General features: G+C 52.0%; 9 protein-coding genes across 9 annotated transcripts; 3 read left to right on the forward strand and 6 right to left on the reverse strand.

Annotated features, from left to right (window-relative positions):
* Nucleotides 1-44: 44 nt before the first annotated feature.
* Nucleotides 45-3853, reverse strand: pex1 (AAA family ATPase peroxin 1; the record flags this gene model as incomplete). Its single annotated transcript, XM_041682994.1, has 4 exons — nucleotides 45-3259; nucleotides 3312-3390; nucleotides 3439-3678; nucleotides 3743-3853. The coding sequence occupies 4 exons, from the start codon at nucleotides 3851-3853 to the stop codon at nucleotides 45-47; spliced, it is 3645 nt and encodes a 1214-aa protein (XP_041547300.1).
* Nucleotides 3854-4340: 487 nt separating this feature from the next.
* On the forward strand, nucleotides 4341-6926 carry MCM7 (DNA replication licensing factor MCM7; the record flags this gene model as incomplete). The annotated part of the gene is made up of 4 exons (XM_041682995.1): nucleotides 4341-4655; nucleotides 4709-4839; nucleotides 4888-6805; nucleotides 6867-6926. The coding sequence occupies 4 exons, from the start codon at nucleotides 4341-4343 to the stop codon at nucleotides 6924-6926; spliced, it is 2424 nt and encodes an 807-aa protein (XP_041547301.1).
* Nucleotides 6927-7301: 375 nt separating this feature from the next.
* AKAW2_70418A (putative adhesin) lies at nucleotides 7302-7700 on the reverse strand (the record flags this gene model as incomplete). Its single annotated transcript, XM_041682996.1, has 1 exon — nucleotides 7302-7700. One exon carries the CDS (start codon nucleotides 7698-7700, stop codon nucleotides 7302-7304), a length of 399 nt encoding a protein of 132 aa, XP_041547302.1.
* A 1107-nt stretch (nucleotides 7701-8807) lies between these two features.
* AKAW2_70419A (ATP-dependent (S)-NAD(P)H-hydrate dehydratase) lies at nucleotides 8808-9665 on the reverse strand (the record flags this gene model as incomplete). Its single annotated transcript, XM_041682997.1, has 1 exon — nucleotides 8808-9665. The coding sequence occupies one exon, from the start codon at nucleotides 9663-9665 to the stop codon at nucleotides 8808-8810; it is 858 nt and encodes a 285-aa protein (XP_041547303.1).
* Nucleotides 9666-9959: 294 nt separating this feature from the next.
* AKAW2_70420A (uncharacterized protein) lies at nucleotides 9960-10198 on the reverse strand (the record flags this gene model as incomplete). Its single annotated transcript, XM_041682998.1, has 2 exons — nucleotides 9960-10039; nucleotides 10102-10198. The coding sequence occupies 2 exons, from the start codon at nucleotides 10196-10198 to the stop codon at nucleotides 9960-9962; spliced, it is 177 nt and encodes a 58-aa protein (XP_041547304.1).
* A 675-nt stretch (nucleotides 10199-10873) lies between these two features.
* Nucleotides 10874-11962, reverse strand: AKAW2_70421A (uncharacterized protein; the record flags this gene model as incomplete). The annotated part of the gene is made up of 2 exons (XM_041683000.1): nucleotides 10874-11902; nucleotides 11957-11962. 2 exons carry the CDS (start codon nucleotides 11960-11962, stop codon nucleotides 10874-10876), a joined length of 1035 nt encoding a protein of 344 aa, XP_041547305.1.
* Nucleotides 11963-12625: 663 nt separating this feature from the next.
* On the forward strand, nucleotides 12626-13037 carry aspf8 (ribosomal protein P2; the record flags this gene model as incomplete). Its single annotated transcript, XM_041683001.1, has 2 exons — nucleotides 12626-12784; nucleotides 12867-13037. 2 exons carry the CDS (start codon nucleotides 12626-12628, stop codon nucleotides 13035-13037), a joined length of 330 nt encoding a protein of 109 aa, XP_041547306.1.
* Nucleotides 13038-13710: 673 nt separating this feature from the next.
* On the forward strand, nucleotides 13711-14809 carry RPS15 (40S ribosomal protein uS19; the record flags this gene model as incomplete). The annotated part of the gene is made up of 5 exons (XM_041683002.1): nucleotides 13711-13728; nucleotides 13803-13821; nucleotides 14102-14159; nucleotides 14373-14669; nucleotides 14740-14809. 5 exons carry the CDS (start codon nucleotides 13711-13713, stop codon nucleotides 14807-14809), a joined length of 462 nt encoding a protein of 153 aa, XP_041547307.1.
* Nucleotides 14810-15275: 466 nt separating this feature from the next.
* AKAW2_70424A (S-adenosylmethionine-dependent methyltransferase) lies at nucleotides 15276-16865 on the reverse strand (the record flags this gene model as incomplete). The annotated part of the gene is made up of 3 exons (XM_041683003.1): nucleotides 15276-16190; nucleotides 16269-16568; nucleotides 16626-16865. The coding sequence occupies 3 exons, from the start codon at nucleotides 16863-16865 to the stop codon at nucleotides 15276-15278; spliced, it is 1455 nt and encodes a 484-aa protein (XP_041547308.1).
* Nucleotides 16866-16926: the final 61 nt, after the last annotated feature.

The raw sequence follows: 16926 nt of genomic DNA on the forward strand, positions 1-16926 counted from the left end.
TGAAATATCGAACAATATATGCATGTGGTATTAATATACATGGATCACATCAAGCTCGTCCGTCCTCCAATCTCTTGGCTGCCCTCGCCGTTGGGCATCTCACCGTTCCGTCCAAAGATGAACTCCCGGTAAATACCCTCCAAGCGGCGTCTTTCAGCTGGGCTGAGGGAGCTACGCGTTGTGTTCAAGGAACGTTCCATGTGCTCCCACCGCACGATGATCTCCTCGCGGGGTTCCTCGTGCGCGGTCCCGTTGGGGGCTGCGGTCTGGGTGTTGTTCGCCGTGCCTTGCTCCGACTGTCGCTGGCGTCGTCGTGCGCTCTTGATTGCATCGAGCTTGGACGCGACAACGGCTGGAGAAGGCATCGATACCTTTCCGGCCTCCTGTTCGGAGGCGGAGTAGAGGAACTGGATGAATGACTTGGTGCTAATGGCTGTCGATGAGGACTTTGTGCCGTTCTTGGCCGTGGACTTGTCGTTCACGGAGTGGTCGCCCAGGGCATCGTGAACTGCCTCAAGGTGGGCGTTGTATACGACAGCCTGTAGATCAGCTCCGGAGAAGCCCTCTGTACGGGTGGCCACTTCGTCCAGACGAGCAGCGACTTCCTCGTTCATTGCGAGCTTCTCGCTCACTGCTCGGATAATGTCGAGTCGGTCTGCGTGGTTGGGCATGTCGCAGATCAAAGATTTGTCGAGACGTCCTGGTCGGAGCAGGGCGGGATCGATGAGGTCAGGTCGGGATGTAGCTGCAAGGACGTACACTCCGGAGAGACCTTCGGCACCATCCATTTGTGTCAAAAGCTGGTTGACGACGCGATCGGTGACACCAGTAGAGTCGTGTCCACGCTTAGGTGCGATACTGTCGAACTCATCGAAGAAGAGGATACATGGTCGAGCAGCCTGCGCCCGTTCGAAGAGATCTCGGACACTCTTCTCACTCGCACCGATATACTTGTTCAAGATTTCAGGACCTTTCACGGAGATGAAGTTCAGGCCACACTCTCCGGCTACCGCACTGGCGAGCAACGTCTTTCCACATCCAGGGTATCCGTAAAGTAGCAGACCTGAGCGCAGACGCAAAGGACATTGTGCGAAAATAGGCGCGTACTTGGTGGGATACTGCAACGTCTCGAGAAGCATTTTACGGGTCTCAGTCAATCCACCGATGCCAGCAAAGGTCGTAGTAGACGAGGTGAGCGTAACGTTTCGAAGAGACGCGGGAGTGAAGCCTTTGATAGCGTTTTCAAAATCATCTGCCCCGAGCGTGATGGCTCTCGACGATGATGAAATATCCTGAACAGAGCGAATAAGAGCCTCGTTCCGTGCGCGGGAGACTAGAAGGACCATATCACCGGGCATGTACCCATCTGTCTTGCCAGCAAGTTCCAAGAAATCCACATCCCTACCAAGCACGAACCCGTCTGCGCCTGCTGAGCTGGGACGACTTCCTGGATTGGAAGGGTTCAGCCAGGAGTCTTGCGTAGAGGAACTGGAGTTCCGTGCATGACCGTTCAACGCAGGTGGGACACCTCTGTCCTGGCTGGTAAGTTGCTCCAGCACCTTGCGGCGACCTTCCTTGTCCGGAGCCCTCAAGTGGATGATCTCTCGGACAACGTGACCTCCGATAATGACATTGTTCAAGGACTCTTTCGACTGTGCCGTGGCCAGCAGAACCACCGAAGAGTTCATGGTGCAATACTCGCGCACCATCGAGCAGATAACTTCACTGTTCTGGCGGCTGCGGCCATTGTCCCCTCCAACCTGAAGCTCTGTCTCGACAGGACACAGCTTGTCAAGATCATCCAGAATCACAAGCGACTGTCCGCCAAGACGTGCGCACCAGGAAGCGGACATGAAAAGGCGGTTCAGCGTTTCTTTGATGTTTGAAATCCGGGTCTCGTCGGTAACCAGTTTCCGACAAGAGAAATATTTTACGTTGAACAGATAGTCCGTCCGCACACGGTGAGCTAGTAGATGGCTCAAAGCTGTCTTTCCAGATCCCAGACCGCCTGTGAGCAAGATAGAGGAGGATTTGGTCAGGTTATCGATAGACTGAGAGATAATACGGTCGATCCCGACCAGTTCAGGAACAGTAGGCGGTATTGCGTCCTCAGATGGATGGGTGGAGGAGCTTGATTCCGCTGGACGGGGTATCTCAGCCTGCACTTCCAGCGACAGCTTAGCATCTGATCCCAAGAGCCAGTTTGTTGCTGGTTTTGCCGTTTCGGAACCAGTCTTCAGCGGAGGGTCAAATCGGAGAATAGCACCGTCGAAACTGGGTCCTGTTGCCTGGTAGTCTGTATTTGGCAAAACCATCCCATCGGTCAAGGGCCCTGCTAGTAGCCCCTTATCCGATCCAGTACTCCCATAGATCATCTTGATACGCTCTGCCAATGCATCTCTCGCTGCCGCAGTATCGGACCCGAATTTCAATCCATCTTTCTTCTTTGTCGTATCAGCCATAAAAGGATGTATCTTGAGCGTTTTTACCGTGGACCGCTGTAGCGGCGGAGGGGCCGCCTCGACTCGAATAATACCACCCACCATACCCTCAGCACCGAGAGCCGCAGACAACAAAGTGGATACTGCAATATGCTGAGTGTCCGGAGCATCAGTCCACGGGATCAACCTTGCAACCAGCTTGGCCGCCGGTGTTCCGGCATCGCTACCTTTTTGTTCCGTTTGTTCTACCTGTTGCTGCGGGTCGGGTGGCGCCTTCAAGCCAGCAGGCTGGACAACCGAAATGCAAGCCCATCCTGCACCCCGAAGCTCGTTGGTGGCAAGCATGTCCGGATCAAGCCAAACACGGAACCCATCATTGTTGTCTTCCTCTGCCTCTTCATCAAAGTACTGCTCCGACAGTTGGCGGTCGATTCCCCGGAAGAAGAGGGAGCCCCTGCTCGTTGAGTCAGATCGACTGCCCTTTGCCCGGGCGGTGCTTCCACTACTCCGTCCCCCAACACTCCTTCTGCTGCTTCCAGTGACACTCCGGCTATCTCCCCGGGCGCCTCTGTTGGCCTTCGGACGTGTCTTCGGAGCAACAATGACTTCCGCATCTGGCGCTATCTTCGCGAAGGGCGAGGTATTTGGGGGGGCAGGAGTCAAAGATGTGATGACAATGTTGGCCGTGGATGTTGGAGATAAATGCAATGCAAGAGGGTGCATGTGATCAGGTTGAGGCGTCGTGTATGTGGGGTTGGGGAGAGCTCGAATCTGCGATAGAAGGTTAAGCTCGAGGAAGGTCGCGTGAAGCTCAATAACTGCAGGTGATTAGACGAGCCGGTAAATCATAGAAGGGGACCCAAAACATACTCTCCCAATCTTCCGGAGTCAGAGGTTCAATATTAATGGTATGCGCAACGGGTGGATCAAGATGGATGTATATCCCGACCTAGGCGCATTAGCATCTGAGGGTCCCCGTCGCGACCGGCACACTTACCCTTTGGCCATCAGCAAGACCCAAGAGTCGCCCAAATGTTGTATCCAGCTCTACTGTAGCGATGTCCTGCTCCCTGGCGGCAGAAGCACTGCTAATACCGTCCCTTCCCACGACGGGAGCCAGCTTCCGCTTACTCGGCATTCCAGTCCATCCCAGATAGCATGACCGCTGCGCGGGGTTGCCATTGGCCTTTCCTGTAGTCTGGCGATATTGTAGTTCGACAATTACATTTTGTGCGGCCTATTTTTAAGTCAGCTGGGCTGGAATATCACCGTGCTCTGTCCAGGTGGGATGACTAGCTTACAGTATTGGCATTGACCAGCAGTGCGACCAGCGACGGTGGCAGGTTTACAAGACAGTTCTTCAAAGGTACCAGGGAAACTTCCGCGGTGGTGGAGGGCTTTCGGGGCGCCATTCTCAGGCGCAGGATCGCAAGCTCGTGCGGTCAGCGAACACAGCAAAAGAATTGGAGTCGGGGATCGGGAGATCTTGGGGAGAATGAGAGAAGACCAGACCTCAGCATCTCCCCGGACTCATTAGACTCGCATTGACTCCGCAAACCAACCAGATGCCGTTGGCCGAGGTGGCCCGCCGCCGATGTTCGGGCCGAGAGTTGTTCCTCTCCGAGAGCACGTGCTATACTGACCAATCTACGCTAGACCCGAAATGGCAATAAAGTAGAAATGGCATGAAAGACGCGAAATCGACGCGTTTCGCGACGTGTTGCTGCGGCAGCCGAAAAAGGCAATCCGCCAACTGGGAAGAAACTCCGCCAAGGGACGCTTTGGCCGAACCGCCGCCTTTCTTTTACCTTCTCGGCCCCAGGCAGTTTTAGCACCATCACAAACCCGCTTCATCGCCAGCTGTTGGTCAATTGAACTGGCTTGTTGCCCTACAGCATCATGGCTTTGAACGCTTACACCCTTAACGTCAACTACGAAGCGCAGCTCGATGCCTTCAAGGATTTTCTGAAGCACTTCAAAAGTTTTGAGTCTGCTTCGGAATCGGCTGCGACAGAAGCCATTGAAGACCTTCGCATTGACGAGGATGGCACCAGCGATGAATACGACTTTATGGATGATGTCGCCCAGGAGGGCAGCGCACAGCGCGCTGGTCGCAGACGTCGGGAGCCTAAGCTCAAATACATGCAGGTATTGCAGGAGGTCGCTGACCGGGAGCGCACAAACATTCTGATCGAGCTGGACGATCTCGCTACTGTGAGTGCTTCCTTATTGCGACTGATCTCCCGACCAAGACTGACCTGCTATAGTATGAGAAAGGCCTTTCGGATGACGTGGACCTGCGGCTTGTTGAATCCGTGCAGAAGAACACCTACCATTATATCGATCTTTTCTCTCGTGCGGTTGATGACTTGATGCCGAAGGAAAGCAAGGAGATCACGTAGGTCGAAAATTCTACCCTTCAGGGCTTGAAGCTAATCGCGCACAGTTTCAAGGATGACGTACTCGATGTTATCATGTCGCAGCGTGAAAAGCGCAACGAGGCCATGAACATGGCTGCAGAGGCCAATGCCGACGCCGATGCCGCCCAGTCTATCTTTCCACCCGAGCTGACACGCCGGTACACCATGAACTTCAAGCCCCTCACCCCTTCCGGCTCGAGCAGCGACCGCCAGTCCAAGGCCCTTGCAGTGCGCAACGTCCGCGCAGAGCACATTGGTGGCTTGATCACTGTTCGGGGTATTACAACCCGTGTCTCGGATGTCAAGCCAGCTGTTGAAATCAACGCCTACACTTGTGATCGCTGTGGATGTGAAGTGTTCCAACCGGTTACTACGAAGCAGTTCCTTCCTATGTCCGAATGTGTGTCCGAAGAATGTAGGACGAACAATTCCAAGGGGCAGCTGTTCCTCTCCACTCGCGCTTCCAAATTCGTTCCTTTCCAAGAGGTCAAGATCCAAGAAATGGCGGATCAGGTGCCCGTTGGCCATATCCCGCGAACCATGACTATCCACTGCCATGGAAGTCTCACACGCCAGCTCAACCCGGGAGATGTTGTTGACATCGCAGGAATTTTCCTCCCCACGCCTTACACCGGTTTCAGAGCCATCCGTGCGGGCTTGCTGACTGATACTTACATGGAAGCCCAGCATATCACGCAGCACAAGAAGTCATACAACGACACGGCCATGGACAGCCGAACTCTCCGCAAGATCGACCAGTACCAGAAGTCCGGAAATATGTACGAGTACTTGTCGCGGTCAATTGCCCCTGAAATCTACGGACATCTTGATGTGAAGAAGGCGCTGCTTCTCCTCCTGATCGGTGGTGTCACGAAAGAGATGGGCGACGGCCTGCACATTCGTGGTGACATCAACATCTGCCTCATGGGTGACCCTGGTGTTGCCAAGTCCCAGCTGTTGAAGTATATTGCCAAGGTTGCCCCTCGTGGTGTGTACACAACCGGTCGAGGAAGCAGTGGTGTTGGTCTTACTGCGGCTGTTATGCGGGACCCGGTTACGGATGAGATGGTTCTGGAGGGAGGTGCCCTGGTCCTGGCAGACAACGGTATCTGCTGTATCGATGAATTCGATAAGATGGATGACTCGGATCGTACGGCCATTCACGAAGTGATGGAACAGCAGACCATTTCCATCTCCAAGGCAGGAATCACGACCACCCTCAACGCTCGTACCTCGATCCTGGCAGCAGCCAACCCGCTTTACGGCCGTTACAACCCCCGAGTCTCTCCAGTTGAGAACATCAACCTTCCCGCGGCTCTCCTTTCGCGTTTCGATGTCATGTTCCTTATTCTCGATACCCCTTCGCGCGAAGCAGACGAGGAGCTGGCTAGCCACGTCACCTATGTCCACATGCACAACAAGCACCCTGAGCACGAGGATGCCGGCGTTATGTTCACGCCTCAGGAAGTCCGCCAGTACATTGCTAGGGCGCGTGCCTACCGTCCTGTTGTTCCCTCCGCTGTCTCCGATTACATGGTCGGAGCCTATGTAAGAATGAGGAAGCAGCAGAAGAAGGACGAGGCAGAGAAGAAGCAGTTCTCTCATGTTACGCCCCGTACGCTGCTCGGTGTTGTTCGTCTGTCGCAGGCCTTGGCACGTCTCCGATTCAGCAACGAAGTTGTCACCGAAGATGTCGACGAGGCCCTGCGCCTCGTCGAGGTCAGCAAGGCTTCGCTGGCCAACGACGGCCAGTCAAGCTTGGACCAGAGCCCCACCAGCAAGATCTACTACCTCATCCGCAGCATGATGGAGAGTGGTGCTGCGGCTGTGGGCGATGGAGACGGAAGCGAATTGAGCATGAGGAGAATCCGGGAGAGAGTACTTGCCAAGGGTTTCACGGAGGACCAGCTCAACGTGACGATTGACGAGTATGAGCAAAACAATGTAAGTTCAGCTGCTGTATACTACGTCTATATGAGCATCTGCTAATCATTCTATTTTATAGGTCTGGCAAGTTCTGGGCGGCGGTACCCGTCTCGTCTTTGTTGATGCTATGGACATGTGAAAGGGCTATTACTTAATTTAGCACGAGTCTGCAGTCATACGTTTCTGCTATTTTTCATCGATTATTTTTGAACTACTTATATTCATCAGAGACGTGCACGAGGCCATGTGAGATTCCTGTGGGAGGGTAGAACCCGGACCGGTGTTTGGTGTTTATTTCTTGATATCATCACAACTAAATGAATGGCATTGAATAATCAAGCAGTCCAACGTGCGTAATATATATATCTAGTAAAGGAGCGTAACAATCTTCCTAACAGCCCTCCACTGACAGATCAAGATCAACCAAATCCCTTCCTCCCCAAAACCCCCTAACTATCACTCCATCCCCCTTTCCACCCAAACCTTCCACCTCCTCCAAACTGAATTCAAAATCTCAAACCCCACACTGTCCATAAACCGGCACCTCAGAACACAACTGCGCACTCGCTCCATACGGATTATCGCACAGCGTATCACACCGGGTAAATTCAGGCGTGAAGACCAGAAACTGATACCCTGGGACATTCAAGCGGAACTGTTTAGTGATGTCGTTATTCTGGCGGGAGGCTTTGTATCCCGCACGACAAGCGCAATGGAAGCGCGTGCCGGTGTTGATACATGAGGTTGTCACGTCGCAGTGGTTCTCGCCTGAGAGGGGGTTGCAGGTTCCGCATGTTGGGGGGGATGCTGGGGATGCAGCTTGGGGAGCTGGAGCTGCAGCTGGGTTGGAGGAGGCGAGGGTTAGAGTGGTGGTGGTGGCTAGGAGGAAGGTGAAGGTGGTTGAGAAGTACATGTTGAGATGTGGATAATCCAATGAGGTTGTAAATTGTGGTTATGATGGTGAGGATGAGGATTAGGAAAAGGGGATGGGTTGGGGGGATCTTATATCCATCTTCTAGTCATCTACCTAACTATCTGGAAGAAGCAGATGTATAGTTTAGTGTGGACTAAAACTTGAAATAGAGTAATTCAATCAAGTCTACTACTTCGTATAGATCTGACCATATCATCTGGGGTTCCTCGTTGCCGAAGGACGGAAAACATGGTGGCTGGTAATCTAACTATCGCGACTACGACGTCACGAGGGATAACATCCAAGATTAGCTCAGTATGCGGTGATGGTGTGGTTCCTCTGAGACATACCAGGACATTGAAAATAGACCATTACACTCCCTGTTATATGGGCTGTGCCGGTGGTGGAGGGCGAATACGAGGCAGCCCTGCGGACCCAGCATTGACGGGAGGCGATTGTTGCTTTCTTTAGCAAGGTTAGAAGTATAGACTCCATCACTACAGATGGGTCAGAGATATTTGGGAGATGACTTATGCTAAGTTGAAAGGGTCTCATTCTTTTCGCTTTGATATCGCTCACGGTCAGGTGAGTAAGGTCAATATGGTTTAAATGTCCGTTTGGTGGAGGCTGTGATGTTTCAGTTGGGTTAAGTTGACTATTGAACGCTTAGTATCAATGGGAGTCGAACTACGTAAGTTAGTAGAGTGTCACATATACATTTATTCTATCTCGTGACATCCGAACATAAGGCAATGATTACGATTTGATGTTTACCAGAGCTTAAGCGGTATCGATGTGACTGTTCGATCGGACGATTTCACCTGGTCTCGTCTAGTAGGCTTAGTGCCATCGCTATTGCCGAAGCAACTCCTGGCCCTATTACTTGCTGACCGGTGTTGCAGAATGTACTCGCATTCGATGCTGGATCAACCTTGGAGAAAAAAAGTCACGGGTCCAGTGCGATAGCAGAGATACTAAAAGTGTGCGGTATGTATATAGACAAAGAACTTCCGCTACCCAGATATACTTTAAACCTATAAATAACATTTCATTATGTCATTCCTATACATCTCGACACGAGCATTCCGATCACTTCGTAAATAAACCCTACAAGCGCATTTTCGACGCCTCTGGTTCCCCAATCAGCTGCAGGAAGCTTTCATGGACCTCATCGGTGAGATCGCTAGCCTGCATGCTCCGTCCCTTGGCCAAAAAGGCACGACGAGAGCACTCCCTCGTGATACTGCTTCCCGCGAACGCCGCAAGAAGCAATGTCGTGGTAGGGGACATCCTCTTATTCTCGGACTCCAGCTCCGCCTGAACATCTTGCTTGGTCTCAGCCTCCTTCTTGTTGTCCTGCTCTCCCGAATCCCAGAGTCCGTTATGGTAAGCCGCCCTCCAGGCCAAGAGTGTGCCCAGCGAGCCAGTAAGCGTATCTCCCTGTCCACCACTCCGCTTCAGCCCGCCCTGAATGTCGGAGACAATGCTGGTGACCCCATTCGAAATAATATCATGAGGACCCTTCTGAATGATAGTAACACCACCCAGAGCCTGAGAAAGCTGTTCACAAGCCCTAGTCTCCTCGCTAGTCTTGTCGCCGCCACCAGGCTTAGAGCCAATCTCGGCCTGGCTGGGGACGTCAATGCCCAGGGCTTTCGCCAGGCGACTGAACTCATTTACATTGGGAGTGAGAATACACTCCTTATAGCCCTTCACTAGATCCGGGTCCTCCGTGACAAGGAGCAGACCGTCCGCATCCAAAACAAACGGTATCGATCGGGACCGGGCTTCCTTCATCACCTCCGTGACCACCTTGAGCGTAACTCCGTCGCGACCTAGACCTGGTCCAATAACTAGGCAATGGAGACGGGAAAGCATGGAGATGATGGGACTAGCGAGTGACGGGGCGTCAATAGACTCGGGATCTTTGACGTTGTCGCTGCTTGGCAGTATCGGGTGAACCATAAGGTTCGGAGAATAAGTTTTGATGACCTAGCCCCAGTCAATGACAACAGACGTGCTTGAGTCTAGCAGACTGCAAACTTACAACTGCAGCAGACTTGTCACAAATTACGTGACTCTGTGATCTGTCAGAAAGTGTATACAGCGGCTAACGTTCTGGTGAACAGCCTACCATATCGCATCCTGCACTGCCAAGTCAGCTAAAAGCTAGCTATACTAGCATTGAATAAGTATCTTACCCAGTCTAGCCGACGCCATTGAAGAGAAATAGGGAGCCCCTGTGTAACTTGGACACGTTCACATTCCGTTCGCATGAAGAGGAGCGGGGTGAACATACTCTATACTTCCTCCGATGACAGCAACACGTCCCTGTTGTCCTTTGATCTGTCAGAAGAAAGTTCGTGAAGTGAAACACTGAAACTGTAATGTCAAAGCCTACCTTTGTGGAATTTCTCAAGCATCGGAGGCACCAGATTGCGCGCCTTCTTCAGCAAAACCTTGGACGAGGTTGTAATGTGATGAACCGACGACTCCATGATGGCGAGCGAAATAGCGATCGATCAGTATGCTGAATCTGTAACTGTAGAATGGTATACTATGCGTTCTATAATAAAGAGCAGATCGACTGCGCAGCAATTGAAGAGAGAAGTAGTAAGTAGAGGAGAGAAGAAGCAGCAGCAGCTGTAGGAGCAGAAGGAAGAGTGATGTCACCGCCTACGGGTGGGGCAGATGGGGTCATTTCTCGATAAGAATCCGGTCTTGATTGCTTTGCTCAATCCTTACTATATATTAATCATATTACCAGCAATGACGATGAGAGTGGTCAATATATGCAGCTATCCAATCGCATTCAATGCTACCACGAGAACAGTGACAGTAACAGACACGCCCGCTATTGTATGTAACTAGCAATGTTAATATGTGAAGTGAAAATGAAGATAATCGCCCTCCATCTATCGACACCTTGACGCTCGCTGATGCTCATCCAAAATTGGTACAGAAATGAACAAATGAAAACAAAGAAGACCAGTAACGTCGTATGTAACGCACCCTCGGGGTATTCCTCGCTGATGCTCCGTATCCAAACAAGAAAACAATGAAAACAGAAGGGAAAAAATCCAAGAAAATTGTGGGAGTCCGGGTAAGTCGGCTTGCAGGGCTAGCAAAAAGCTTGATTAGGTAGATGTATCGTGGAAGCAAAAGACTTCTTCTTATCGTCGCGATGCCAACGAAGCGAGCTTCTTGCGACGCTCCAGTTTCTGCTGCTTGGCGGCAAGCTCTGCGCGCCATTCCTCCTCATCTTCCCGTCGGGCGGCCGCCAGTGCAGCAGCCTCCTCTTCCTCCACATCGTACAAGCCCGCCTCCATATCGGAGGATTCTGAATAGTAGTCGTCGTAGTCATCGGCATAATCACCCTCGTCTTCCTCATCAGTCCCCAGGTATTCATCCATTCGAGGCTTGGAACGAGACTGTGCTTTCCGGTCGCCAAGTGTTTTGCGTGGTGGCAGACCGGCGGTTCCTCGGTATTCGGGCTGGCCTGTAGACGGAGGCGGTCTTGCGGTTCCTTTGTAGGATAATGGCTCGGGTTCCCTCTTCCTGACGACCTTGCCGTCACCGGATTTCGTGCCTGCAGCTCCACCAGCAGTAACGCCTGCCTTCTTGGCCGACCGCACACCTTTGTCCTTGGTCTGCGCCTCCACTGCCTTCTTCTTGCGTTCGACTTTGCTGAGCTTCTCTTTGGGGGCAGATTGGTGTTTGAACATGCCAACTTGAGTCGGGGCCTTCTCTTGTAGTGCTTTAGCCTTGGCCATGAGATCCGCAAAGGAGCCTTTAGGGGGAGGCTTCGATGACACTGGAGGCGCCTTCTGCTGGGGGGTTGAAGAGCGGCTCTTGACTGCAGTGGTCGCTGTTGTAGAAGGCGCGCTCGGACGAGGTCTAGGAGCTGTAGATACGGTAGACTTCGCCGTGGTAGTGGTATTGGTTGTTGATGATGTTGCTGCTGCCCTGGTAGGTGCTGGAGTAACAGATTTTGCAGGACGAGCTAGCTGCTCCTCGGCCTTTCGCTTGATTCCAGAAACCAGAGGTTTGCGCTCTGAAGCGCCATCTCGAGGGACGTTAACCGGTTTGCGGACCTCGGTCTTAGCATTTGAAGAGGTTACAGGAGGCGACGGTGAGGCAGAGGTGGGGGGGATTGGAGACGGTTTACCCGTCTCGATAGACGAAAGAACGGAATCGAGAAACTGTCGTATGATCAGCAAAAGCCATCAAACAGCAGCCATCCATAGAGTCCTTACACTCATTTTGTCACCTAGTAGGCAAAGAAAGCGCCAAAAGCTATCGAATATGAGTAGTCACGAAGGGGGGTAGTTTCACCGTCGGTGGTTAGTATGACGGGGTACCTTCATGACTTGTTGCGGAACCACTAAAAATCGATCGTTTTCAGATTAGAGATAAGCCAAATTCACGTCTTAGTGCCAGGCATAAAGCACGACGTGAATTAAGGCCCAAAGCCGATGCCAACAAAGCGATAGCTGGATACAACGAGGTCGACCAGATAAAGCCGCCGGGCAAAAACGGTGCAAGAAGTCGCCATCCTGTCTTCTAGAAGCAGCGACCCCACGTGACCGGGGCCCAAGGCATGGGAGTTACCGCATGCGCCACGCCCGCTCGCTTAGCCGGAACTAGCACGATCTGCACTAGCCACAACCCACCAGCCGCATCGCACTTTTCTTGATTTTCAACTTCGGATTCCATTTCTCTCTTTTTCCGTCCATCACATCGCTCAACCCCCAGCGAACTCGACGTGTCAGTCTCCGCCCAACTTTGCGGTTAAATCGATTGATTCTCGTGTTCACCACCACAACTGTACGTTGCCCTCTTGATTGCTTCGTTGCGAATTCTCGACAGTACGACCACGATATTCCCGGCGCAGTTGTTCTGACAGGTTATTGTGCAGATTCAAAATGAAGTACCTCGCTGCCTACCTTCTGTTGGCCCTTGCTGGCAACAACACCCCCTCCGCTGAGGACATCAAGTCCGTCCTCTCCGCCGTCGGCATCGACGCTGAGGAGGAGCGCCTCCAGAAGCTCCTTGCTGAGCTTGAGGGCAAGGACCTCCAGGAGGTTAGTTAACGCCCATATGAATTTTACCAAGAATTGCGATTTACGAGATGGAATACTGACGATGATTTTTCTACTACAACAGCTCATCTCCGAGGGTACCCAGAAGCTCGCTTCCGTTCCCTCCGGTGGTGCCGCTGCCGCTGCTGCTGCCCCCGCTGCCGGTGGCGCCGCTGCTGAGGCTCCCGCTGAGGAGAAGAAGGAGGAGGCCGCTGAGGAGTCCGATGAGGACATGGGCTTCGGTCTCTTCGACTAAGCGCCTTCACTCCGAACACCGAGAAAAACGTAACAGTTCGTGGGGGCACAGAAATCTGGCGGTTATTTTCAGTCTAGGGAGGAAAATTACCCATTGGTCCAGTCAAGCCGGTGTTTGCCAGGCTTTTCTGATGCAGTTACGAATTATGCATGCGTGAGCTGGAAAGAGCTTTAGCCAATACAGATTCTCTGACCTCCCGATTGATTGAGTGACATTACATTTCGTAGAACGTACGTAGTATGGGATTCTTTGCGCGGGTTTCTCTGTAACTACTAGATACGCTTTTTAATACTACTACCAAAAACGGTAAGTGCTGGTCGAAATTTATAGAAGAGACCATTGAAATCATTACAACAAGCCAATAAGCTCCGACAGAACCACGATTTCAAGCCCAATCGATAATTAATCCATTGATAGTCCATAGATACCCCATACAAATCTTTAGGGCAGCTGGACCGGCGGCCCTATAGATGGGTTCCCAAAGCGGCCTAGTGTAGTAGGGTCGCAACCCTAGACGGGTCGCTTAGACGAGGCTCCAGCCCACCTCCCAACCCAGCGCAGAGGCACAAGAGACGCCCGACGTACGTTCATCAGCGACACGACACGACAACCCATCGTCCTTTCGCTTTTCGAGACCCGTTCGGAAAGCGACCTTGAGAGGAACACCGCAAAAATGGCTGACGAGCACTACGTGAGTTTTCCGATATCAGAATACATGTCAAAGAGGACTAGGAAGAGTTTGAACTAACGTTATCTTGCCTATAGAACGCCGAGGAGGCTGCCGGTACGTTTGAATTTTTCACCTGAATCACCTTTCCCTATCCTGGACCCCGGAAACAGAGACGAATTCGCGTTGTGGGATACGGTATTTGGTTGGATCTGCGATATAATATGGATATATTTCGATGATGCGACACTGGAAGTTTTTCACGAAGGGATGGGGGGCAACGGACCGAATTCTCTGTCGACGTTTCTATTCTTGCTTTTTACCCGCACACCAACTACGAGAACCACGCAGCAATGAAGTGAAGGGGATATAAGGCGCTGACGTATCCGGGATACAGAGATCAAGAAGAGAAGACAGTTCCGCAAGTTCACCTACCGCGGAATTGACCTCGACCAGTACGTTTCACCATGAACATCTATCATACCCACACTGCACTCCGATCCGACGGCCTCGACTCCGAACGAGCAATTTCAGCAATATGGACATTTATGGATATTTGCGGAATATCCTCGTGGGAGTCGACGGCCGAAGGAAGCAATATATCACACTATCGAAAGAACCGAAATGAGATGATATGGAATGAAAATCTGACCTGTATATCTGCACAGGCTCCTCGACCTCTCCTCCGAACAGCTCCGTGATGTCGTTCACGCCCGCGCTCGTCGTCGCTTCAACCGCGGTCTGAAGCGCAAGCCCATGGGTCTCATCAAGAAGCTCCGCAAGGCCAAGCAGGAGGCTCGCCCCAACGAGAAGCCCGACCTCGTCAAGACCCACCTCCGTGACATGATCGTTGTCCCCGAGATGATCGGCAGCGTCATCGGTATCTACTCCGGTAAGGAGTTCAACCAGATCGAAGTCAAGCCCGAGATGGTTGGCCACTACCTGGGTGAATTCTCTATCTCCTAGTACGTATACCACTTTTTTTTCCCCGATAGCAGAAATAGGTGAATATGGGTATGTCTAACAACCACACAGCAAGCCCGTCAAGCACGGTCGTCCCGGTATCGGTGCCACCCACTCTTCCCGTTTCATTCCCCTCAAGTAAAGAAGAAAAGCTTTATTGGATGGAGTGTCTCGTCGTGTGGAGGAGGAACTCAGGCGTACGGAATGTTGCTGGGAGGATCTACGGATAAAGGAAAAAAAGAATTCAAAACTGGATGGATACCCATATGGCATTTCTTTGGGTTCTCATCTTCTTACCTTGTATGTCCAAGTGCGGGTCAGCTGTTTGCATCTCAATATAAAGGTCTTGTCGGCAATCATGAGAACGAAAAAAGATAACAAAAAACAAAGAAAGAAACCCAACCGGATCCTTCCTAAATGTTTTTTACGATCCAAGCCCTGGAGATGGGAGAGGGGGGTGCGAGCGCAGAGGCTAAGTAGGCTTTGCTGTCTTCGGCAGTCCAGTCTAATTTTAACGATTTCAACTTTTCATCATTTTCACTCGTTAAGGTACTCGTGTAGACATAAACCATCATCCCCTTCAACATCAACCGTTACACTACTCTTAATTATATACTAAACCCCAACTCCCTAACTACCTTATCCACCTTCCCCCACTCCCTCCCAATCTCCCTCTCCAACTCCCTCGAACCCCTCGGATCCAACCCCGCAGCAACAAACTCGCCCCTCACAGCCCGAAATTCCCTCTTCACCAACCTCCAAAACCCAGGCCCTGTTCCCCCGGTGCCCTCCATCCCCACCAACGCCGCCAACACCGACCAAATAATCAGATTAAAATTCACCTCGTACTTCTCTAACGCAACCTCCTCACCAGCAGCAGCCCCACCAGTAAATTCCACTTCAACGCCCTGCGACAAATGAATCGCCAACCTAGCCAACACCCACGCATGCAACAACCGGATGGGATGGCCCTTGAGCGGGTACACCACGGGATCGACGACACGGTATCGGGCCGCGGCGTAAGCGAAGGCCGATTTGTATTTCTGTTGGGCGAGGAGGGGCGTGATGAGTTCGTCGAGGAGGGAGATGGAGGGTTGGGTTGTTGCGGGGATGGAGGTGGTTCGGAGGGTGGTGAGCGCTTTAAGGATGGATTGGGCGGGGTTCTCCTCTGAAGTAGATAGAGATTGGAGGATGTCGTAGGCTTCTTGCTGTGCTGGGTGTAGAGTCGTTGCTGTTGGCGAAGCTGCTTCTGAGGTACATTTCGAGCAGTGGCAGGTAAAGTAGTATCGGGATTGGAGGTTATGTTGGCGAATTGGATAGGGGTCTGTTACGTCTATGTAAGTGATGAAGATTTGCTCGTCCTTTTGAATGGGTCGGATGGCTTTGATGTGTAGGTTCGGACCATCGAAACTGACGGCGGCGTTGTGGTCACAGCTGTGGTTGAAGATGGCGGCGTAGGGGTGGAGGTAGACGCCGAGACGGTCGTAGACGGCGTTGGTGAGATTGAAGGAGTTGAGGTCGAGCTGAAGAGGATGTGAGTTGTGTGTTCAAAAGGGTATGTATATGTATAACGTTGTGTGTGGGTGGATGTATGTACGTACCTTAGCTCCCATAGCAGATATGACCTCTTCACTCATCTCCGTACCAGAGTAGGCCTTGATCGCCTTCGAGGAAAGGGATATACGCTCCCAATGTGACGCACTCTCGTCACGAATGTCCTTGATATGAGTTTCAAGCTGTAAGAACTGATCCAGCTCCTCGTCGGAGTACTTTTGGCGTTCGCTGCGCAAGACCATGCGGAGCACGGCTCGTGCGTTGATAGGTAGAATACGAGGCTTCAATTTCTGATAGATGGTACATTCGAAAGAGTGGCCCAGTTTCCAGTCCTTTGCTTGACATGTCTGCAAGAGAGGAGTTAGTGATGGTGTTCTGAGAGTGCGGAGGGCAGTTTTTCGGACCTTATCACAGTACTTCACAACACCACATCCTCTGCACCCTTTTAAAGCAATCCCTTCCTCTTCGAGCTGTCTTTGACCAAAGCAGCCGGAACACACTTCTCCTAGGTGTTCTGTGTCTAGGACTGCCACGAATGGAACGGGGATGTGTAGCACGTCTTCGCCAACGGCAATGTCTGTCGAGGCGAAGAGGCCTCGTCCTAGACCACCTGGGGCGGGCTGGGGTGTGGTTTTTATGTTCATTGGATCTTGTGGGTTTCCATGTACAAGTCTGGAGTATTGGTTGGATTGCTCGAGGCAGGAT

The sequence above is a fragment of the Aspergillus luchuensis genome, chromosome 7, assembly GCF_016861625.1.
Source record: "Aspergillus luchuensis IFO 4308 DNA, chromosome 7, nearly complete sequence".
Lineage (NCBI taxonomy): Eukaryota > Fungi > Ascomycota > Eurotiomycetes > Eurotiales > Aspergillaceae > Aspergillus > Aspergillus luchuensis.